Source organism: Cydia pomonella, chromosome 11 (assembly GCF_033807575.1).
Source record: "Cydia pomonella isolate Wapato2018A chromosome 11, ilCydPomo1, whole genome shotgun sequence".
Lineage (NCBI taxonomy): Eukaryota > Metazoa > Arthropoda > Insecta > Lepidoptera > Tortricidae > Cydia > Cydia pomonella.
Genome location: NC_084713.1, coordinates 841343 through 866184, shown reverse-complemented (window position 1 = coordinate 866184; position 24842 = coordinate 841343). Strand labels below are relative to the sequence as shown.

The 24842-nt window shown below is 40.6% G+C and overlaps 1 protein-coding gene across 1 annotated transcript in view; it reads right to left on the bottom strand.

Annotated features, from left to right (window-relative positions):
- Nucleotides 1–944: 944 nt before the first annotated feature.
- Nucleotides 945–24842, bottom strand: part of LOC133522594 (uncharacterized) — a 343490-nt gene continuing 319592 nt past the window's right edge. The window contains exons 3-16 of the mRNA XM_061857951.1: nucleotides 24067–24219; nucleotides 22119–22296; nucleotides 19718–19899; nucleotides 18453–18522; nucleotides 17586–17834; nucleotides 16947–17066; nucleotides 16129–16268; nucleotides 13769–13910; nucleotides 12645–12785; nucleotides 11642–11799; nucleotides 9659–9729; nucleotides 6903–9586; nucleotides 6483–6629; nucleotides 945–4963 (exon numbers count right to left, since the gene is read on the bottom strand). Of these exons, the coding sequence (XP_061713935.1) occupies nucleotides 4727–4963; nucleotides 6483–6629; nucleotides 6903–9586; nucleotides 9659–9729; nucleotides 11642–11799; nucleotides 12645–12785; nucleotides 13769–13910; nucleotides 16129–16268; nucleotides 16947–17066; nucleotides 17586–17834; nucleotides 18453–18522; nucleotides 19718–19899; nucleotides 22119–22296; nucleotides 24067–24219 (4672 nt within the window). The 3' untranslated portion in view covers nucleotides 945–4726. The remainder of the gene's footprint in view (nucleotides 4964–6482; nucleotides 6630–6902; nucleotides 9587–9658; nucleotides 9730–11641; nucleotides 11800–12644; nucleotides 12786–13768; nucleotides 13911–16128; nucleotides 16269–16946; nucleotides 17067–17585; nucleotides 17835–18452; nucleotides 18523–19717; nucleotides 19900–22118; nucleotides 22297–24066; nucleotides 24220–24842) is intronic.

The window sequence follows — 24842 nt, the reverse complement described above, 5'->3', positions numbered from 1 at the left end:
TGCGACTTTCCTCACTAAAGGGAGTGAGACAAGCTTTCGTCATAATGATGATGCCTCTCATTCATGAATGTAAATAAATGTGGTTAACTTTACTTTAATAAATAAATATTACAGGACATTATTACACAAATTGACCAAGTCCCACAGTAAGCTCAATAAGGCTTGTGTTGAGGGTACTTAGACAACTTAAAGACATAGAAAACACTCATGACTCAGGAACGAATATCCATGCTCATCACACGAATAAATGCCCTTACCAGGATTTGAACCTGGGACCATCAGCTTCGTAGGCAGGGTCACTACCCACTAGGCCAAACCGGTCGTCAAATTCTTGAATACCAGTTATCTGAAACGTTCCGTTATGTGTCCTAGTCATTAACATACGAGTATGTCTAAGGACGGGCCTTACGAATTAAGAATGGGGCCAGTAAAGCGGTGTCACGGACACGAATTCGAGCCAGTCGTGCAGTCTAACGTCGCAACGCGATTGGTTGATGAGTTCGCACCACGCGCGCGATTCGTTGCAACTAGTTCCGTTAAGCGCGGACGTGGCAGGCCCAGACGAAGATGGCGGGACCACCTGGACACCTTCATCAGTAATTCGCCAGAAATAGCACAGCGGGAGCTGTGGAGATCACGAGGACAGCTAGGCCTTCGCCCTGCAGTGGGACACTATATAGGGCTTTAAAAAAAAAACTGAGTCACTTGGGTGACAGCAAAATTCAGGAGGCTGCAGATTGTAGGTAAAATTCTAATATTTAACTTGGGCGAGGTTGGGCACCTACGTTGATGTTAGGGTTCCCAACGGTAGACATTTTTGCCAACCTTGATTTTCAATGAATTGCAGTATTGAAATCGGGGTTTGGTACAGCAACATTCATACCTGACCTCGAATATTCAGTTGCAGTGACGACGATGGTACAGAGAAAAAAAAAACAATAGCGCTGAATTTATCATTTATTACATCAAATGCATTGCATTATGTTATTATAAACAATAAATAAATTGGTTTCATATTATTGTGATACAATGTTACCTTGTCTATCTTCCGTTCTTTATATATAGCATTCGTCTCTCACGCATATGCAAGTATGCTCTATGCATGCGTGCATACACGTAGAGTCTAATTAGATTGATTGCAACTTGAACACACACATGGATATGATGGTTAAACTTGGACGTGACGACGCGATAATGAGTGTCCGTCTCTTTCACTCTCAATCACGTGGATAACTCCGTCCATCATACGTTGGTTGGTTCTTAGAAAGGATAAGAAGTCAAACCAGTTGACAAGGAGCCTAATTACCTGAGAATTATCTTAAGAGCTTCAATTTGCATGAAGATTATTTTAACGCTTAAGCTCTGGTTTCCTAGGTGCCGTCATATAACGGCCGTAATATTACGGACGCAATATTACGGACGCAAAAAAAATATTCCTTCAATCACCGCCCCCTAGGAAACGCGCCATTTTGTTTGCATAGACAACATTCTAGTGATGTCATTCAACCGCTGTATTACGGCCGCTATATGACGGCATCGCTTCCTAGGAAACCATTGCTTTAGGTATAAAAATTATTATCAATATGGACGTTAAAAGGGTTAGAGTTCGTCTAAGCTAACTTTGCACCGATTTAGACAAAACAAAGTGAAGCGGTGTCATTATAAATTCGACATTAATTATGACATGACCGCACTCTGTCATTGCAAAAGCCACGTGGAGTTAGCTTGGCCCGACTCTGACAATTTATTTCTTATATTGAGATTATCGTGTAACATTAGAATAATTTAACAAAAACTTAACACAACGATTAATATGTTGATATTCTTTAAAAAAAAAAAAAATATGTTGATATTGTAGATGCTTTCCTAACCTTTAATTTACAAACGGAGTTTCGTTCTCATTTTGAATCTAAGTGTTGGATTGTTATGAAACTTTGCACATACAATGACATGGGGTATATTTATGCCTGTATTAGCTCCAGCTTATAAAACAAATGAAAAAGAGCAAACTCAAACAGGTCACTTTTTCTTTAGTGTAGGTATGACACCTATTTCAGTTTATAATTGATATAATAGTAGTGTGACTACTTAAAAAAACAAATAAAAAAAATCATAAAATAATTTGATTTGTACCCTAGTTGGAAATATGTAGAGCAAATACAAGTTTTGTACGAAAAACTTAAATTCGCTGTTTTTTTTAGTATGGTATCTGTAACTACATAAACTAATAACAGGCATAGATATACCTTATCCTATTGTAAGTACAAAGTTTCAGAGCAATCCAGCTAAGTAGTTGTTTGAAAATGAGAGCGTAACTACGTTTACAGTACACATGGTGCCACTTTACCGCACTAGTGCGAAAATTAGCATATTACGTTACTGTGTCGAACATTTAAAGAGCCATATGTACTGTAAACCGTTGTACGATACATGTGCGAATAGGTAATTCGCAACTCGTGTCGATTTAAAACACTCCCTTCGGTCGTGTTTTAATTTATCGCCACTCGTTTCGAATTTCCTATTTTTCGCACTTTTATCGTAATGTACTATTTATGGAGAACCGAAGCTTGCTGCGGACTATTAATAATTCATTTTGTAATTCCCAATTCAAGTTAAACATATAATTACCAAAGGTTTTAAAAGTTTGTTCGTTAGCACTCCATTGGTATTTTGCAAACCTTCATATCATGTGATACCTTAACAGCCGAATACTTGGTTTCAATTATTTGTACAAGTGTGTGTTCAAGTTGCTCAGATTTTAAGAGAAGAATCTCTAGTATATACTTTTATCTAGTGGTTCATCTGTTATCTAATAGGAAAAAAAATTAAAGCCAAAGAAAACGAAACATAAAAATTAATACGTTTTTATAAAATATATGAAAATAAAACTGGATATACACAATCGTCTTTGGTTACCGCGAAAATTGGTATGTGAAAAAAAATTGTACTTTAACAGGCTTACAGTATAAATATTGCTCATGTTGCATCATTGCGCAGCTTAAAGGCCAATACACACCAAATACGGCTACGCAAGCGATGTGACCGCTAATAAATTAACCCTTTCTAGGGTACACTTGGATATTATACGGCAGTAATGGCGTCATCTATTGAGTCGTCTTTTTGTATTTATTTCTTATGCAGAATTATATAACTTTAAAAAGGCGATGAGGGTTAAAGGGTTAAATACAAAGATTATACCCGCATATGTATTTACGTAGTGAGTTGGAGTGCATTATGCACTGGTGTGGTTCGGCCTTAAATCAATAGAAATTCAAATCACTGGCGCTCTCACCTCTCAGTCGACTGTTTAAAGCAAATTTCAACCAATTCTGTTACAAAAACGTACATTTAAAAATAGCACCAATATTTAAATATCAGCACATCGCGATATCAAAACGCTGGCAACATTCACTTTAACGAAACTCTCATATGGCAACACCGTAGTTTGCAAAAGCGCGGGAAGCACGCATTTTCAAATAAAAAAACATTGAAATTGTCTACGCTAAGAGCTTTTTAGAAAACTTTTGTTTTATTTTAACCCTGAAATTTTATGCCAATTTCGAGTAGATACCTAGATACAGAAAAGCATGCAAAAATTTATTCAATATTGTTTTAAAAACGATACAAGATATGATTAGTTTAGACATTCAAGAGATATGAATATGATTACACAATAGTTTGCACCCTAAAATCCGATCACACTTCCTTACCTATAGAAATATACAACACTTTATGTAAATAGATATGTATACGTAAACTTAGTATTTATTATGGTAACACTGCCTACGGAATAATAGAGCGATAGAAGAGGGTGCATTGCATAGAGATGCAAGAGGTTTTTATTATCTATGATACAGTTTTTTTTTAAATCGTAATGTTGGTTAAACCATTTCTTGTGTATTATACGCAATATATTAATGCTTGCCTCTGCACCTCAATAATTAAAAGTAAATTACACCCTAATATGTTACTTAAGATAAAAACTACACGAAAATTATACTATCAACAAATATAAACATTAACACATGTTAAAATTTACAAAAGTACAACTAAAATTAACGCAAAGTGTCGCTAACTACAATTATACCAACGTACCTAATTTTATTTGGTCTCTTTTTAGTAACGGTTAATTTTAACAGAAATCTTAACTAACGAATGGAAAATATACATATTGGAACTTTATAACAAATTAAATCTATGGTCGCCGTGTTCAGAAAAAGTTTATCTTTATAACTATGGCCGTTTTATTTTTTCGACCAAATTATTTTCCAAAGGGCAATCATACTGAACAACGGACGACAGTAAAACCATACCATTTCCGAGTATTATATTTTACTTGTACCTACGTAATTTCAAAATGAAAATATATAAAGTTTGTGATACATGGACACTTTGACCCTTATTTTATCACTATCGTATGGGTTGATTTTTATTTTTTTGTAATTCGACATAATTATAATTCTTTATCTTCGTTACGAAAACGTAATGCGGAAAATAACATGCATATTTTTATTTCAAAATAGGATTTCGTATTTATTCCGCCTAGAAGGAGAAGCTCATAAACTTTTATCAAAATCTGACGGAAAAAAAAACTACGGCAAAATAAAAACTTCGTCGCGCCCCATGCGGCGGATTACAAAATTTCAATTATATCGCAATACGCATCAATAATAATAATCGCGTGACAATAATGCTAGTGAATACACTCCTTAATTCTCATTCATGTTCACGGCGAAAAAACTCTCAAACTCCTGAGCAGGGTCGCCAGCACGTTCGCCAAGCACTCGGCTCGCAGCGCGAGCTGTCCCTCCAGAGTGGAGTTGTGGTCGCGCTCGGCGCCGGGCTCGCGCAGCAGGCGCGCCACGTCGGCGCCCGCCAGCTCCCTGAAGGCGGCCGTCACGTCGTGCACGCGCAGGATCAGGTTGCGCGTCTGCAGCGGGGACGACGTGTGTCTGCCGAGGGCCTGAAGCAACGAACGTATTATGTACGCTTCCACATTACACAATAGGCATGATGACAGTAACAAACAATCATAGAAATAATGGATTATATTGCCCAATTTCAGTATAAACATTAGGATTAATAATATTTTCAATAAAATAAAAGTGAGAAATTCTCCAATCGGCCATATTAAGGCCGTCCCGTCCCGTATCTGAATGACCTCGCGCGATCTGACTCCCTCGACCGCTCCTCGTCCTTTACATCTTGAATTTGCACAAGCGAGCAACTTATTGCATCCGTCCGCTGTCTTAACACTCACTTTAAACTTAAATGAACAGTGTCCTATCACTCAAAACTCAAAATCAAATGATCAATTCACAGGAAATAACTTGAATACTAACGATTTCTCAACAACTATTTTAGTATTTTATGCAACAGTTGTATAAGAAGGGTCAAAAAATGCGAGTGGCGTGAGTTACAATGTGAGCCGGAGCCGAAGGCGTAGGCGAACATTGTAAAGGAATACGCCACGAGCATTTTTTTACCTACTTATACAACGTTGCATACAATATTTTTCCTACGAGTCAACAAAAATAAATCTTAATTTAGGTAAACAAATTACAGCAAAAGTATGTAGCCAAGACGCGCGAGTATACCTTGTTACGCACCCAGCCCGACCCGGGCCGCGGCCGGCCGGTCGGCGACACCTCCTCGTAACTCATGAGGCCCTTGTACTTGCTACTTGCTAAATTAAATTTTTGGACAGTTTTTTCTCAATTTTGGCCACCGTAGCCTACGGAGACTAACAAGCAACGCTAAGCGGTCTTCGTAGTCTATGGGTGTTGCTATATTACGGGTGTCACATGCGTGTTTCTGACTTATGAAGTAATTATTTTTACTATGCAACCAAATGAATATTTTGTAAGTTGGCAGCAATGCACTTAGTTTAAAACGGTATTCGTTTTGGTTTTGTTAGGTTGGTAGCCATTAATCGCAGTAACGTTATAGCGATTAAAAGCACAAGAGCTTTTATGAGGAATAGACAATATAGACTTTTCTTGAAACCTTTTATGTATGTTCTTATATTCGTGTTAATGAATGCATAAATGACAGATAACAGTAGAGGAGTAGGAAAATATATTTAAAAAACCGGCCAAGAGCATGTCGGGCCACGCTCAATGTAGGGTTCCGTAGTTACTCTTCCGTCACAATAAGCTAAACTGGAGCTTAAAGTATAGTAAATTGTTAACCAAGGGATGCAACGGTACCTTTCACGCGAGTTAAACAAATTGGCAAATTATGCAGCTGTAATGTTCAGCCAAGGTATAGTTGGACCGGACCAATACAGTATTATGTTTACGATGCTTGATACATAAAATATAATCTTTACTTAATTTAGTCGTTATCTATTTTACAATTTGTTCACTCTATATTATTTTATGTCTTTTTTATGACATTCACAGTGCCTCTTTTGGACGTAGTTTAAGGACATACCCGAAAGTAATAGGTACCTAATATTCCTGACAAAAGGCTAAACATACCTGTGCAAGGTCGGCCAATCTCCGCAAAGGGGTGAGGCAGTCCGCCAGCGCGGGCGCCACGGCCCCGGCGCCCCCCAGCGCCCCCACCAACGTCCGGGACGTCCCCACCAGTGTCACGGCGCAGGAAGTTAATTCACTTCGTGCCCGCTGAAAAATACACAAAATAATTTTAGGTGAAGTCGTGTCACTAAACTGTAAATTAAAATAAGAGTTTTTCTGGAGACTTAATTCCGGTGATGGCTGACATGACATGTATGATCAATATTTTTATTTATTTAATGGTTAAATTGTAAAACGAAAGACGTCATAAGACACATAGTCAACATCGGAGAGGAGATGAGATCGAAAACTGCATCGATTGAAATAGTATTTTAAGTTTGCTGTCTCCGAATAAATTAATAAAAGTCAGATTATAGTTACCTGGAACTTCAGTTCATCAATGTCCTCCCCTCCCCCGTGTGCATGTTGGTGTTGCGCCCTCTGTGCGGCGGCGTGCAGCCTCGACAACAAGCCCGTCGCCGCCGCCTCGGCCGCTAAGAGCAACGCTTCTGCCCCCACCACTCCGTTAGCCTCGGGGAACACTAATGGAGGCGACGGTGGAGTGGGGATATCATCCACGACATCATCTTTAAACCGCACGTGGTTCTGGACTTTTGGAGTTGGACTCGCTCGGAATTTCCTGTCCGTCGGCGGACTGAACGTTTTCGAATCGTTCCCCGCCGCTCCGTTTAAAAGATCCGGACGGTTGCTGAATCGACGATTCATTTGAGGAGAACATAATGAGAGAACTGTCGACATCTCGTTGTTTTTTAAGATGGTGTTTTTAGTTTCGGAGCTGGATCGAACGTGTCTGCTTTGAAGCGTCATCGAGCTATAGTTTGGCGTGGATCGTATGCTTTGCTCGTCATCTAGTCGGCTCTCGTTTTCTAAGTTTCTGTACGAGTTTAAGTTTCTTTGGAAGTGCGGCGAACCGATACTAGCTAGCCGCTGCTCTCTAATCGGTGATTGTTTTTGTGATGTCTTCATTCGGAGAACTTCGATGCTCGGCACGGGAGGTAGAGGAGGCTTTTTAGGTGGAAGTAGTAATGGAGGCGGAGGGGAGAGAACTTTAGGTTCTAATCTAGGTGGGAGTGGCGGCTGAATTTGATCATTTATTTCGCAGACAACTTTATAGTTGAGTCTCCTGTTGTTTAAGGTACTGAAGTGATTGTTTGGGATTTCTACAGCTGTTAACTCATTATTTGGACATGTAAAAGAATTAGATCGTGGTCTCGGCGCTGGTGGGGGAGGATTTTTAGGAGGTCTTTCAGGCGGTTGAATGTTATCGACATTTTTTCTTCTCGGTGGTGGCCTGATTTCACAAACATCTGGCATGGAATCCGATTTCTCAACTTGACCTACTTTATCCGCTTCATCACTATCATCGCTTTTATTCTTATCTTTGCTACAACATGAAAACATACCTTTCCTTTCAACAGTAGGATATTCAATTACGTGCGCTGTGCCGTTCGCTGTTTTATCCGTAACACTTTTTCTTTTACTCTTCGGTGAATCTGATTTAGTTTGAGCTTGAGTTTTGCTTTTCTCTTTCAATAATAGACTATTCCTAGCATCACTTAAACTTTTCGCCGTAAACATATTTCTTATTTCACTGACACTGAGCGTTCCTTTAACTACTTCACCATTTGCTTTGGCATCTTTATGGTTCTGTTGTTTCGCTTCCATTATCTGACTATGGTTGACGTAGCTAACTTGTTCTCTATCTAAAGTTGAGGAATTTGATCCCGGCGGTGGAGGAATAATATAAGACATGATTTCCTCAGGTGTAAGCTCAATTGCAGGAGTGACTCTTACAGTAGGAGGCTGCACAGTTACATTCGCTATGAATTCTTCTATATCACCTTTCTTAGGTGTTTCGTTTAAATTTTCTAGAGAGTTTTTCTTCTCGTCCGCGAAGGACGGTGGCACGACTGGTAATATTTGAGGCACTTGCGTCGCACAGTCTAATTCATCAGGCGTTTGTGGGGGTGGGATCAAGGTTAAGTCTATAAGCTCCGCATCGTTATCGACGCTAGTTTCTTCATAATAAGGGAAGTTAGCTTTCTCTTCCTCTTTACTACTCTTCTCTCTAAGCTGTTTCAAATACTCCTTTAAATTTGACTCTTTATTGTCTAGAGTCGAATCAGGACTATGTAAACCGAAGCTCGTTCTCACTACTTTATTCGTAGCTTTCTGATGCTTACGTATAGGACTATTGGTTGGTGTGTAAAGAGAATCATTATCACTTTCTGAATGGGAGAGATCATTGTTTAAAGCTATCAAGGCGTCTGTGAGTCCACAGTTATTGAGTATAGCGCTGAGACCTTGCGATTGTCGTCTCGTAAGATCGTCCTTTTGCACGTCAGGTATACTTAAACCGGAAAGTCCTTGGTTAATAGTCTCCGTTAAAAGTAGTAAAGAATCGCTATGTTTAAGAATTCCTGGCGCATCATCTGTCGCGGACATTCTACTATTATTAGATTCAGTATCACTCTCCAACTGGTCTACATTAGTCTCTTTCCCAACTAGTTCGTCTCTCAACATTCCATTACTAAATGCATCTTCATTATACACATCACAGTTTTCAGTCAAATACTGTTCAGAATTCTCAACTAATTTCTGCATTTCGGCGACTCTTCGCAGCACTTCTTCGTTTTTAGCTTCAACAAGCCTCGGGTTGTTACTCGCATTCTCTAAGAGTTCCATGGATAGAACGCTTTGAAGGTCGAAACCCATCCCGTCGTCCAAATAGCAGGCATCGTTTGGATCGAAAAGTCTGAAGTCATCATTTCTCTTGCATTTCTCGAAATGGACGTCATGGCCTAACAATCCTGGCTTCGAATCGTAGCCTGTTAACGGACTGGAGTTGTTACTATGATTTTTGTTGGTAAGGCTGGAATTCATGTTGGTATCTAGGCTCGCTTTAGCCTGGTCGGGCGTGGAATGGTATGGAGGAGGCATCGTGAATATCGCGAAGTGTTTCTTCGTGAGAACGACCGGATCGTCGTAATGAAGGTAACTCCATTTCGTTGGTACCACATGATGTTGTGAGAGGTAAGGTGGAGCTGGAAAGTAGAGTATGTGTAAATACATGTTTGCGTAATTTAAACCAAAGAAAGCGTTTGAACAATATTTACCTATGTCCTCTGTGATTGGTTCTCTCTCCAGTTCCACGTTCAGTTCTTTGCCCGTAGCCAAACGGTAATATCTGTAAGGTGAAAATAACAATACAAGATTAAAGTGATCGTGAATCACTCTGCAAGCTCAAGAAAATCTAGCAAATAGACGGGTAGAAAAAAAAATATACCTACCTATACCTATATACCTTTAATATAAAAAAATAATAATATAAAAAACTTGACAACGGGCTAAATACAGCCCAGCGTCGAAGAGGTTTAAAATCACGACTTATCGAGTTTTGTGTTGACTTGAGGGTCAAAGTGTTTCCTCACCCGGCGATGACCAGCGGCATCTCCAGCGCGTCGCGCTCGTCCATGAGCAGCGCCAGCACGCGGTCCCGCGCGAGGAACACCGCCACGTCGGCGCCGCCCGCAGCCGAGCGCTTCACGCGGACACAAAGTGTTTCCTCACCCGGCGATGACCAGCGGCATCTCCAGCGCGTCGCGCTCGTCCATGAGCAGCGCCAGCACGCGGTCCCGCGCGAGGAACACCGCCACGTCGGCGCCGCCCGCAGCCGAGCGCTTCACGCGGACACAAAGTGTTTCCTCACCCGGCGATGACCAGCGGCATCTCCAGCGCGTCGCGCTCGTCCATGAGCAGCGCCAGCACGCGGTCCCGCGCGAGGAACACCGCCACGTCGGCGCCGCCCGCAGCCGAGCGCTTCACGCGGACACAAAGTGTTTCCTCACCCGGCGATGACCAGCGGCATCTCCAGCGCGTCGCGCTCGTCCATGAGCAGCGCCAGCACGCGGTCCCGCGCGAGGAACACCGCCACGTCGGCGCCGCCCGCAGCCGAGCGCTTCACGCGGACACAAAGTGTTTCCTCACCCGGCGATGACCAGCGGCATCTCCAGCGCGTCGCGCTCGTCCATGAGCAGCGCCAGCACGCGGTCCCGCGCGAGGAACACCGCCACGTCGGCGCCGCCCGCAGCCGAGCGCTTCACGCGGACACAAAGTGTTTCCTCACCCGGCGATGACCAGCGGCATCTCCAGCGCGTCGCGCTCGTCCATGAGCAGCGCCAGCACGCGGTCCCGCGCGAGGAACACCGCCACGTCGGCGCCGCCCGCAGCCGAGCGCTTCACGCGGACACAAAGTGTTTCCTCACCCGGCGATGACCAGCGGCATCTCCAGCGCGTCGCGCTCGTCCATGAGCAGCGCCAGCACGCGGTCCCGCGCGAGGAACACCGCCACGTCGGCGCCGCCCGCAGCCGAGCGCTTCACGCGGACACAAAGTGTTTCCTCACCCGGCGATGACCAGCGGCATCTCCAGCGCGTCGCGCTCGTCCATGAGCAGCGCCAGCACGCGGTCCCGCGCGAGGAACACCGCCACGTCGGCGCCGCCCGCAGCCGAGCGCTTCACGCGGACACAAAGTGTTTCCTCACCCGGCGATGACCAGCGGCATCTCCAGCGCGTCGCGCTCGTCCATGAGCAGCGCCAGCACGCGGTCCCGCGCGAGGAACACCGCCACGTCGGCGCCGCCCGCAGCCGAGCGCTTCACGCGGACACAAAGTGTTTCCTCACCCGGCGATGACCAGCGGCATCTCCAGCGCGTCGCGCTCGTCCATGAGCAGCGCCAGCACGCGGTCCCGCGCGAGGAACACCGCCACGTCGGCGCCGCCCGCAGCCGAGCGCTTCACGCGGACACAAAGTGTTTCCTCACCCGGCGATGACCAGCGGCATCTCCAGCGCGTCGCGCTCGTCCATGAGCAGCGCCAGCACGCGGTCCCGCGCGAGGAACACCGCCACGTCGGCGCCGCCCGCAGCCGAGCGCTTCACGCGGACACAAAGTGTTTCCTCACCCGGCGATGACCAGCGGCATCTCCAGCGCGTCGCGCTCGTCCATGAGCAGCGCCAGCACGCGGTCCCGCGCGAGGAACACCGCCACGTCGGCGCCGCCCGCAGCCGAGCGCTTCACGCGGACACAAAGTGTTTCCTCACCCGGCGATGACCAGCGGCATCTCCAGCGCGTCGCGCTCGTCCATGAGCAGCGCCAGCACGCGGTCCCGCGCGAGGAACACCGCCACGTCGGCGCCGCCCGCAGCCGCGCGCTTCACGCGGACACCTTCCACTTCTTCCAGAGAAGCTATTGGTTGAGGCTGAAAAATAATAAAAGCTTTCTTGATGCATGTTCAATTTTATAAGGGTAATGTTAGGGTCCTCCTGGACGTAGAAATATTGTTGCGGACTGTATAAAAATGGGCTGGGTTATTCCGCCTTCATTACAAATAAATTCCGGCTAAAAAATTATAAAAAACTAATTCGGTGTTCGTCCGTTGCCGGTGGAGCAGGTGCAGCGCCCGGCCCCGCGTCTCCTCCCGTGGGTACGTCCAGTACTTAACGGGTAACCGTACGTTAACATATGTATATTTAAAGAGCCCCGGGGCGATCCAAAACTACGTCGCGTTCCAAAGATCGCACCATAGATATGGGCGACGGTAATCGATTACCATCAGACGATTCGTCTGCTCGTTTGCCTCCTATATCATAAAAAAATGATGAGTTGGAAGTCGATCGCTCGATTCAATATGATCTCACAACTAAAATAATACAATGTGGTTACATGCCTTAACGACGTGTCCAAACTGCTAGCATTTAAAACACTTGCATGATTTCTATAGTAATCTAAATTGTTTTTTTTTTTCTTATTTAATGCATGATAATTATAAGATGTAATGTTTTGAAAAGATGTGTCCTGCCGAGTTTCTTGCCGGTCCATATTGGGATACCCTCCTCCGATTGAGGGAGGATTTAAATCTTCTCGGGTCAGAGGTGTAGGGTTAGAGCCGGTGTAGCTTTATTTGACGTTCATAAGCGCATTTTAATATGCCTACTTGAATAATAAACTATCTTTATCTTAAAAACAATAGATAATGTACTTATGCAGGCGTTGTTATTTCGAAGCACTTGCTGTTACTTTTTTTAAATGGTTACAAATACTTACCCCAGGGTTAGCACGAGAGATAATCTGACTCAGGCCAAAGCGTGGAGATACTAGAAGTACGCGTTCCGGTCTGGTGCTTCCGAAGCACTTGGCGCCGTAGCTCGGAAGACCAGCTACGATGTCCAAGTAGTGGAGCTTCGCCTGAGATAAGAAATGTTTGATTTACTGTACATATTTTACTTTATATTTACATAAAGCCTGGCTGCTGCAAAGTCTGGTCACTGGTCGTTTTGCGCACCTTAACCTAAAAATCCCATACAGACGCAAGCAGTGAACATTCCCTTCCCATCGTATTGTCTCGGAAACATTCGTATTTGTCAGGCAACTTCAGTCAACCTCAGTACTTTTTGTACTGAGCCTGACTGAAATAGTATAACACGTTCGTGTGTTTCCGTGAAAATACGATGTTAAAGAATTGTTCACTACATAGGTACTCAGAATTCTCCCAAAGATGCTGTACCTCAATCAAGTTCAATGCGACTTGTTTGGAATTCTAGTGTTTTTTTAGGTATATACCTAGTAAGAGCAGCGTAGTAATAGTAAATTTAAGCAAATTTTCAGCGATACAACTAGTTTTTGTTTGGTTAAATATGTAGCATGTACATTGAGCTGCGTTGTGAATGAATTCATTTGCAAAGTCGCCATGCACTTTTATGGCTGATGGTATGTTTGTATATATTTTTATCTTGTCAGACGATTATTGACCATCGTGCTCACGGAAAATTTGCCAAATTGTACATTTTATTTATTTAATCTTTATTGCACAAAAGAAAACCTTATAGTACAAAAGGCTTAATGCCATGAGGCATTCTCTACCAGTCAACCTTTAGGCAAAGCAGAGAGATTGTAGGCAGTGCTACTTTAACAACAACAACCAAATATAATACAATAACATACCATACATACATAATACATACATACATAAATATATATACTTATATTTCTTATAATATATACACACATCCACATGGAAAGATCTGTTACTTGAGTTACTTCTGACAAATCGAATAGATACCTAATTTTCTTTTTCAAAAATTTATTTACTTTGTATAATTATATTTTCCAGAAATAATCGAGTACTCATTGGAAACTTCCCGAAGTTTATACATTGTTTATTTATTTACCTGTAACTGCGTTAACTGTCGTTGGCTCCCCGTCATCTGTGAGTTCAGTTTGAGGAAGTGTCCGATGAGCCGTCGAATTTCTTTCCGCTTCATACTTTCTAGTAGACCACTTGGTACGAAGCGTTCGAGACCGAATTCTCTTCTGAAACGTTCAAAGAACATATGATTCATTGTAATTATATACAAGTATATGTTATCTATTTTAGTATGGACAAAACGAAGGGCAATACTCGCATTCATTGATATCAGGTAGCATTTCTCAACCGATTAGAAATTACCATATAGAAATTAGCAAAAATGACATGTATTTTTTTTTAAATTTTATGAATAAATGATCTATCTATCTATCTGATTCTCATGAATTTTTATTTTTCTCGGGGCAAGATAAATAGTATGAGGAAAGTCCTTCTACGTAAGTATTTTTTTTAATTTAGTTAACAATTAGTTCTCTTTCTATTGTAATTTAATTTTGTTTTTAATGAATTTAAGTAGGTAGGTTGGTTTTATTTATTTTTCATCACACTTGCTCGAAAAAGATCTTATTTCATGCAGGTGTGCTGAAGGACAAAGGCCTATTTTGTTCCCGCGGGAGTTATGGATTGTGAAAAAAAAATCTACAATAGGTAATTATAGATTTTTAGGGTTCCGTAGCCAAATGGCAAAAAACGGAACCCTTATAGATTCGGCATGTCAGCCACTTTTTTCCGAAACTATACGAGCTATACTGTTCAAACTTGGTCAGTAGATGTATTCCATGAACCGCATTAAGATTTTTACACAAAAATAGAAAAAAAAAAAACAATAAATTTTGGGGGTTCCCCAAACTTAGAACTGAAACTCAAAAAACACATACGTGTGGGGTATCTAATGATAGGTCTTTAAAAATGATATTGAGGTTTCTAATATAATTTTTAGGGTTCCGTAGTCAACTAGGAACCCTTATAGTTTCGCCATGTCCGTCTGTCTGTCTGTCTGTCTGTCCGAGGCTTTGCTCTGTGGTCGTTAGTGCTAGAAAGCTGAAATTCGGCATGGATATATAAATCAATAAAGCCGACAAAGTCGTACAATAAAATCAAAAAATTAAATTTTTTTGAGGGTACCTCCCCTACACGTAAAGTGGGGGTGAATTTTTTTTCTGCTTCAACCCTACAGTGTGGGGTATCGTTGGAAAGGGCTTTCAAAACTAATACGGGTCTTCAACAAACATTTTTTGATAAAGTGAATATATTCGGAGATAATCGCTCCGAAAGAAAAAAAAATGTGTCCCCCCCTCTAACTTTTGAAATGAAATGAAATGAAACGAAATGAAATGAAATCGTTTATTCACAATGAACATATGGTAACATAAGATCTTAAATTACAAGCATTGTGTCCCATGATATATTCAGTCCATGTAGACATGTGAACAGTTGTCAGTGATAACTTGATTAGATCACTCGGTCAATTAAAATGAATTATATTTATATGATTAACCATAGGTCCAAAAAATATGAAAAAAATCGTGCAAGTAGAGCTTAAGAAAGACTTTAAATGAAAACTATAGCGGACATGATCAGTATAGCCGTTTTTGAGTTATCGCAAAAAGTTTCCCCTTCATAGTAAAAAGACTTTAATTAGGTACTGATTATGCAAATTTGCCTATTTGTTTAACTCGTGTGAAAGGTACCGTTTCATCCCTTGGTTAACAATTTACTATACTTTAAGCTCCAGTTTAGCTTACTGTGACGGAAGAGTAACTACGGAACCCTACACTGAGCATGGCCCGACATGCTCTTGGCCGGTTTTATTATTTTCTTAACTGAATAGTTTGCGCGAGAGACACTTCCAAAGTGGTAAAATGTCCCCCCCCCCCTCCCGTAACTTCTAAAATAACAGAATGAAAAATCTATAAAAAATATATGATATACACTGCCATGTCATATACACTTTTACCGAAAATTGGTTTGAACGAGATCTAGCAAGAAGTTTTTTTTAATACGTCATAAAATTAAAAAAAAAAAATGTTTTTCATCAAACCCATACGTGTGGGGTATCTATGGATAGGTCTTCAAAAATAATATTTAGGTTCCTAATATCATTTTTTTCTAAACAGAATAGTTTGCCCGAGAGACACTTCCAAAGTGAAAAAATGTGTTCCCCCCCCTGTAACTTCTAAAATAACAGAATGAAAAATCTAAAAAAAATATATGATATACATTATTACCATGCAAACTTCCACCGAAAATTGGTTGGAACGAGATCTAGTAAGTAGTTTTTTTTTAATACGTCATAAAATTTACTCCACTAACGTGCCGGCCCTCAAACTCACTCGTCCGTCTATGAGCGGTTTTCCGGGCTGTCCTACAATAGTATGAACTCACTCGACGGCCTTGACGGAGAGCTTGGCGGGCGCCAGGCCGTGCGCGAGCGCGAGCTGGTGCGCGTGCAGCGCGGCCAGGCGCAGCGCCGCGTCGGCCGCCAGCTCCGGCGAGAACCGCTCCTGGGCCACGTCGTTGCAGCACTGGAACCGTACGCACCACCCATTGTAACGGTATAAAATTGACAATTTTCTACACACTATGAAAAAAATTAAATTGGTTTTCCTGCAAATGAATAGTTTTTCGGGCTTGGTTTTCATTAATTTTATTTTTTTGTAAATTTTAGTTAGTCATTTATTAGGTAGTCTGTTGTCTTAGGAATTGAGGGGTCGCCCATTATTTACGTGAAGCATTTAGGTGGGAGGATAGGGTCGAGCGAAATCTCACCAAATCTCACGTTGACGTTGGAGGGAAGCGTCTCGACAAATACCATATTATGAATATATGTATTTTCGGATTGAGCTATTGAAAAAAATCTGAAACGATCTAATATTATTTTATAGATGCTCCCTTATCGGCCATTCTGAAGATTCATTTTAGGAATTCTAATCAAAGTTTCAGTATCAAATAGTTCATTTTGTTGTCCCTCTTGTAACTATATTCAGGCAAGATTTTTTTTTATACTACGTCGGTAGCAAAAAAAGCATACGGCCCGCCTGATGGTAAGCAGTGACGGTAGCCTATGGACGCCTGCAACACCAGAGGTATTACATGTGCGTTGCCGACCCTTTAAAAACCTATACACTCCTTTTTTGAAGATAATATCTAGATCATCTAGCTCTAAAGTACACGTGAGTGAATTTGTTTCCGATAGTAATTACCTGCATGTACAAGTAGTCCAACGCCTCTAGATCTCTCTGTGCCAGCTCGGCCGCCGACGTCGGCATGAACACCACCCGGAACAGACAACGCATCTTGTGCGAGCCGGGGCGAGACGCGATCTGGAAATGATAATGAGTGCGTCTAGAAAAGGCAACCATCATTGTAGCTACGACTTGTCCCCGCAAACTTTACGGGCTGCTGGATGCGAAGATCGGTGTGTTTTTTTTTTGCTACTTCTACCCTGTTTAATAACCTATAAGAAAGGTATGTGTGTGAACAGTGTGAACACCGGCATTACTGTTGATTCAAAATGACTCCAATAGACAGGTTGATACACCAATGAATTTAGGGACTGACTTAGAAATATTGGATAATAGTCTAAACATTTTAAACTAAGTATTTGAAAAGAATATGTGTAAGTGAAATTGGAAATTGGAGAATCAAGTTCTCTTTGTATCTATGTTACTTTAATCTGTTGAGATATTCACAAAATATGACAAGACGCCACCGCTGGTTCTAGGTATTTGTATATAGTCCTCTAGACAGAAGTAAGTAGTTAAACTATTTTATGATTATCAGCCTGTGCGTTCTATGTATAGGAAGACTTTGAATAAAAACCTATAATAAACAAAACTTACTCTAGCTAAAGACTCCTTAGGATCCAAAAGCGTCAGCTTATTTCTCCTCACACTCTTCACATGTTCCACCACCAGACTAAAGTGTTCTTCAGCTACTATACACAGTTTATCCTTCAAACTGGTCACAACATCAGCAACTGTGGTCGTTGTGTCGTATTTGAAGGATTTGGTCTGTCCGTTCTCGAGGAATACTTTGAGGACGTTGGCCATGGGGGGAAGGCAGAGGTCGCCGAGAGAGAAGGCTGAAGGCTGGAATGATAAAGAATACGATTTAGTTGTGGTGTTCTGAACTTCAGGTCATAGGATTAGTCAAATGATTTTGTGTTTCTTGTATGTTAAAAACGTTAATGTTGCAAGAAGTGTTTTTCTTCGACAGCAAAATGAATTGGGCGGAAGGTTAGAGACTCGTTCAATGCCTGATGGACCGGTCCATAGAATTATCTGCATCTGCCTATTTTACACTAACGCGAAGATTTAATTGAAGATGTAAGTTCAAAAATGAACCAGTCATCAAAAACCCACACACCCACACCCATCCCCCCCCCCCACACACACACATACACACACACACACACACACACACACACACACGTACACACACGCACACACGCACACACACGCACACGTACACACACACACGCACACGCACACGCAAACGCGCGCGCGCACGCACGCACGCACACATTTCAACAAAATAATTTCTAAAATGAAAAATGTGGGAGGTCGTGCCGCTCACGCATCGGCCTCCACAGTCACCAAACCCATTGTCTAAACAGCAATGCTAAAACCGTCTGCAATAGACGCAAAGGCCTGTGATGAAGTTCATTGTTTATTTTCCTGTGATAACAGACTTGTGCAAATACTTACAGGGTACATGGGGGCTCCATTTAGCTGCACAGAATCCGCAAATCGGACTCGAGGAGGACGAGCTCTCAACCTGGAAGATGAAGATAAGTGTAAAAATAGTCGTTCAGTACAGGACTGTCACGAATGGAATGAATGAGTGAAAGAAAATATGTATGTGTGTATCACATCAACCAATAAAATAGTGGCTCTGACTCAAAGAGTAAAGTAAGATAACCGAGAAAAACGAAGTTCGTCAATGCGGGCATTTTTCTTTTTCACTCTAATTACGTCTTAGTGGGACTGAAAGAGAAAAATCCCCGCTATTTGCGAATCTCGGTTTTCGCGGTAGGCCCCCTGCTCTGACTATATACCTATACAGGTGTCACTCATACAATGAAAGATCCGTTTTTCTATTCGTGTCAGCTTACGTAAATTAATCTGTACACTTAGGTGTACTTTAACACGTTTTCAGTGTCGTACAGTAACAGGTCTGTCAGAAAAAATAAGCATTGACTCATTGACCAATATTTCTTTCACGCTACTGTTCGGAAATGTGGCAATAGATGGTCTAAACCCAACCTGGAAAGTAGGCAATAGCTGTAGCAAGCACCTGAACTATCACTACTACAATGTTTCATTGTTATCATCATCTGTCAGTGGTGCCAGTAAAAGGTCTTTTTTTGGCGCAACTTTTTCTTTCGAAATAAAATTAGGTTATTTATAGGACCAATTACTTTATAAAAAAAAAGAAACGTCAAAACCATTCAGTTCACGTTTAAGACGTTTTTACTTTTATAGCTGTTTGTGTTTTTTTAGCAAAAACACTTCTAAGTTTAGAGTCGGTTTGAATCAAACAACAGAAAAACGCCTCTTAAAAGTGGTAAAAAAGTAGAAATAAAGGCGAGATCGGAAAATACTTACTGAATGGGATAAATTGTGTTTCACAAAAAAAACAAGAAACACGTATCTACGCTATAAAAATGAGTTCTTCTATTGAACTGTTCCTGGCAAAAATACATCGCTTTCTTTCAACAATTGTCCTCACGTCAATATAAATATTAATTTCTATCAAAGTACTTATAGTTATGGAAATGTTTTCTTATTTCCTCGCAGTAGTCGTGAAAAGCACTATTTAATGCCTCGGCTGCAAACACTAAAGATGGACTCATCCACTAACGTGTCGGCCCTCAAACTCACTCGTCCATATTTGAGCGATTTTCCGGCCTCTCCCACAATGTAGATACTTGGAGGATTGTCAGGTATTGTATAGAAGTAAAAGCAGTCACCTGGCGCGTTTAGCGTGCGACAGTAGCGCCGAGCGGCGCGCGGGGTTGCCGGCGCGCGCGGGCTGGCACACGCGCAGCGTGACGCGCTCGGCGCACGCGCGCACGGCCGCTATCACGTGCTCCCGCGCGGCCGACGACACGTCCGCGCCGTTCACGCACAGGATCTGGTCGCCGGGCTCCAACTGGAATTGTGCCAATTTATTTGTTTAAGTGATGGGCAGCTTTGCGTCTGGAAGGGCTCTGCTTAGTTATCGTGCATTTCGCTCGTACTTGTTTTGCTTTGCTCTTGAATGATGTTAATTTAGTGTCAGTTTTGTGAGTATGTTTAGTTTCGTTTTATTTAATTTAGTTATTGTTAATCTTAATGTTGGTACCTATTATATGTAATTTAAAGATATTGTAGTTTAGTATAAAAGTTTTTTTTTTTTACCTTTACTTAGTTGCATGAATAAAGTATAGATAATTGTTAAATTAAATACCAGAATTGTTCGTTTATAAATTATAAATGAATGGTGGTATTTACAATATTAATACATCCTTGACTTTTTGACATCAAATGTTCTAAACAAGGTACCATAAATAAATAAAAATGATAAATAGGCCACAAGGACACTTTGTAATACATAAATTTTCATACTTTAACTACAAAAAATACCAACAAAATGCTAAGAGCACAAAATACTTTAGATCTCCACAAAATACATACTTATAGATCCTATCCTATAGCACAAAGTTCATTAAGCTACGCAACTTTTAAATTTTGTTGTATTACAATACAAACTTATACAGAATACGAAACCATTTACGCAAATTAGGTACTTATCCAAAATATACTAAAAGTTGGAAACTTCCAAAACATCAAACAAATAAGAAGTATGGCCTGTTTTTCATATTTACATCACTTTATAAAGTTTTAAGATAAAACGTAAGAAACTCATTACTTAAGATGAAAGAACCCAATCCCCTAGATATTGAGACTCCACGCACCACAACGATGCAGTATAGGTATATTCAAATTTGCAGTATGTCAACTCCATCTTTTGGAAACAGACGAGAAAAACTCGTTAATCTAAGCTTGAGTTTACAGTAGATTTAAATAAAAAAAAGAATTAAGTAATGAGTTTGATATGTAGGTAGTTAAAAGAAATTTGGATTCATTAGTCAGCATTATCGGGAATATTTCCACTTTGAGGAAGTATGTAAATATGTTTTATACATTTCGATATATTCCGAGCTAGGATTTAAACACGCTAACTATTGAAAGTCGGACGTCAGATCCACTCAGCTACCATTGCTTAGTATAAAAAATGCTCAAAGGTAATTTTCGATTCCTGTATACAAGTAATGTTTAATACTAAGTCAATCATCGTCGAGTATCGCTTCACTGTAAACATAAACACAGTCACAGTTAAACAACTGCTTTACCAGTAAACAATGTAAACTGTGTCTACCCGGGTGAAAAGTTAGCGTTCCCTTGTAACTTCTACTCGCTGTTCGACCCCATGATACGATGATGTAATTAATTAAGACAACACGCTAACTTTTAGAAAGATACACTCAAGTATCGGCAATTGTATTGACTTGAATTACATTTGGTTAGGAAAGAGGGTAGGAGATTGACTTTGTTAAGTGGGGATTTCAGGATTTAAGTACCACGATTTAATGTTTTTCTGGCATTAATACGTGAATTCCTGAAATTTTCTAATCAATTAAATATTTCTTTGTAGGTTTGCATAATCTTTTATAGACGTTTCGTGTTGAGATAGAAGTTATTGATATATTATTTATTTTACGTTAGATGTTAATGTATAACTTTTTGTCCCAGAAATGGCCGCGTTTTATTCGTTATTTTGCATCTATTTGCTATTTAATTTATTTGTATTGTGTTTTAGTAATGAAAGGCTCTTTATTTATTTATCTATTGATGGAGACATCGGGGCTAACTGCCAACTTAACTCAAGAAAAAACTAATCCACGCCATCATGTCGCTTAAAGATTGTATGTTTATAATTTGTGTGCAAGTTTTTAAAGTAACTATGTCTTTATGGGCCACTAGTTGCCTGAAAATACATATAAGCTCTATATGTCTTAACAAAAAACGTTAATACCGGATTCCTTAACCATCCTAATTTCTTTTCATATGTTTTTAACGAAGTGTTTTAAATATTTTGATGATACACCAACCTTGCCAGTGAGTTGTCAGTGAACAAGTTAGAGTCGCTTCAATCTTTATATGTAAGGGCGCGAAAGCCAACTGCGTTCAAGTCTCTCTTCAGTGTGTCATCCGTACTAATGTTATAACTAAATATTTAAAGTAATTCTCTCTCAAAGTTTTAGTCTCGGGGAAGGACATATTATTTTTATATTAGGTTGGCAAATAAAATTCATTTTAAAATCGTACCTTTCCAACGCTGGGCGAGTTGTCTGTGACGAAGCGAACAAGTACGGGCCGCTCCGAGCCCGCTACGAACCCGAAGCCCAACTCCGGGTCCCTTTCAAGTGTGACGTCACGCGGCGCGGGTGGGGATTCGCAGGAGCAACCCTCGGGTGACACGTACGTTGTCGTCTTGTTCACATGGCTGAAAACAATGGGTTATGGTTTATTAGATAATAGTTATGTAATAGTCTAAAACATGTGCGAGTCCAACGGTAAAACTTTTAAATGTCATTCAAACGAAACGAATTGCTCAAAACAATTTTTCTTTGATCCTGGATCGTGTGTGTCTGCTATGTCGCTGTCCGTACGTGGAGGTTAGTCTGTCCAGCGTTTCAAACGCCTAATTTTTTTGGACACATTTTTGACGTAATCTGTACAATTTTGTCGAAACACTTTATATTAATCATGTAAATAAAATTTCTAAAGAAATTAAAAAGTGCTGTCATCTACATGTTACGTCTCCTAGAGAGTCTATTCGGAAAGAGAAGAGTCGTGGAATGTATAGAGCCCAATACATTCCATGACTTCTCTTTCCGAACAGATTCTACTACAATAAATTTTGTAATAATGGCATTTTTGATTCTTATTTTTTTATTATAACCAATATTTTTTTAGAGTTTCGTAGTAAGATAATGCATCTGATATAATAAGGTACTATACACCAACACGCACCACACTTTTACATAATCCATACTACGACACTTATTATTATCTTATAGGCATGCTACTAAATATTTATGTATATATGTTTTTTTTTTGTTACATCGTGAATCGTTCGTGATCTGGGTTCTAGCAGAATTATCAGTGCTTCACCCGAAAGAGTGGAGCGTATTACTGAGCCAGAACCCTTTTGTTTTGCTGCAACGCACACAGCACACATTACCTTTTATTGATGCTTTTTGTTCTTTATTTAATTTTTATTTTGGTGTTGCTATTGTTTGTATTATTTTTTTGTTTAGTTGTGTGTATTGTGGTAAGCGAATAAATGGTTTATCTATCTATCTATTATTTTCGTAATGTCCATCGGCTCGTCCGGTTTTTGTATTAGCTCAGTGACCCTTAGTACTTTATATCTGTAATACCTACCTATAAATAAGTCATATGGTTAATATAAGGTCAATATTTGGGCAACAAAATCCAGACGTAAAGTATTGCTATACGTATTCCTTCGTTCGAAACTAGTGCCGTAAAACTGAAGTATCTCCTTCGTGTGGATCTTACATAGCACAAGAACATCTGTTTCTGTGTCGTAAAACATCAGAATACAAGTGCTGTCATTCTTATTTGTATCGCATACATGATGGCAACTTTTACTGTCTTGCGTACATAGTAAATTAAGATGCACGCTTATTTTATTCATTTTCGTTTAATATTTTTCCTTATAAGTACATCACACCTACACAGCAAATAGTTTCAGATCTGTAACCAAAAATTAAGTCAATAAGCCTAATTTTTTGAACTAGTATTCAATCCGTGTGATAAAATCAATAATTATATGCACACAACCTGCTAATTATTGTCCAAAGTCCCGTGACGAGTAACACGTACATGATGAGGGTGCGGAGTGTTAGGGTCGGCAACGCACATGTAACCCCTCTGGAGTTGGAGGCGTACATAGGCTACGGAGACCGATTACCAACAGGCGGGCCGTATGCTTGTTTGCCACCACGCAATATAAAAAAAAAACAGCGCTGCTGACCATCTCTCTAGGACTTGTTTATTTAAAACTCAAGTCTTCTTCAGATTATCGACTGTTTTTGTTTTTACGGGTACTATCACCTAAGCTACACTAATTCTCACTAAAGTACCTACATAAATGTCTGGATATCCTTGGTGTAGTATGATTTCCACAGCTGTTTTACGCCAGCTCCAGCCATTAAAGAGCCTAAGAACTATGAAGTCCTGTACTTACTTGATGTAATAAGGCTTCCCCCGACTATCCAACGCTTGCTCCCACCCATATGGTAGATCTTCTTCTTCTGGTTCCTGACTGCTTCTACTGCCATCTCTGGAGCTGGGCCAGCTCTCTACTGGAGGCAGCCAGCTTGCCGTCTGCGTGATGTGGCTGGAAATAAAGAAAAAAATATTAATAAAAAAAAGAAAGACAGGCGTCAATTTAAACCTCATTGGGCTGTTGGTCTGATTCAAAATCAGATTCCCTGTGACAGCGTAGGTTCGTATCCTACCGACTGCGCCATGTTGGCTATGTTTTATTTTGTAGACTTTTTTCTCAGATTTTGATAAAATTTGGTGAACAGGCAGAATTCCCTATTCTTCTGTATAACATAACATAAGTACAATTTCACCGTATGGCCTACAAAATATTCCACTGAGATACAAAAACATTTATTTTGACCCAAATTTGGATTTTATGTTTATCTCGACCTGAATGAAGAGCTCTTCAAACCTAAATTTTTTTGTCCAAATCTGCTAAAAAATATAAAAATAGCCCATGTAATGTGTTTTGAGCCAGAGGAACAAACAACATGTATAGACGACATGGTTGTAAGACTGATTATTAAATTGTATTGATTTATGATAGCATATATGACAGATTATATGGACTTGGATATAGAAATGATGAACTTAAAGAATAGGTGTTAGCAAACCACAGCCCGCCGGCCAGATCTGGTCAAAAAGATATGTTAATAAATAAATAAAAAAGCGCGTTACTTTTGGGCCGGTTTG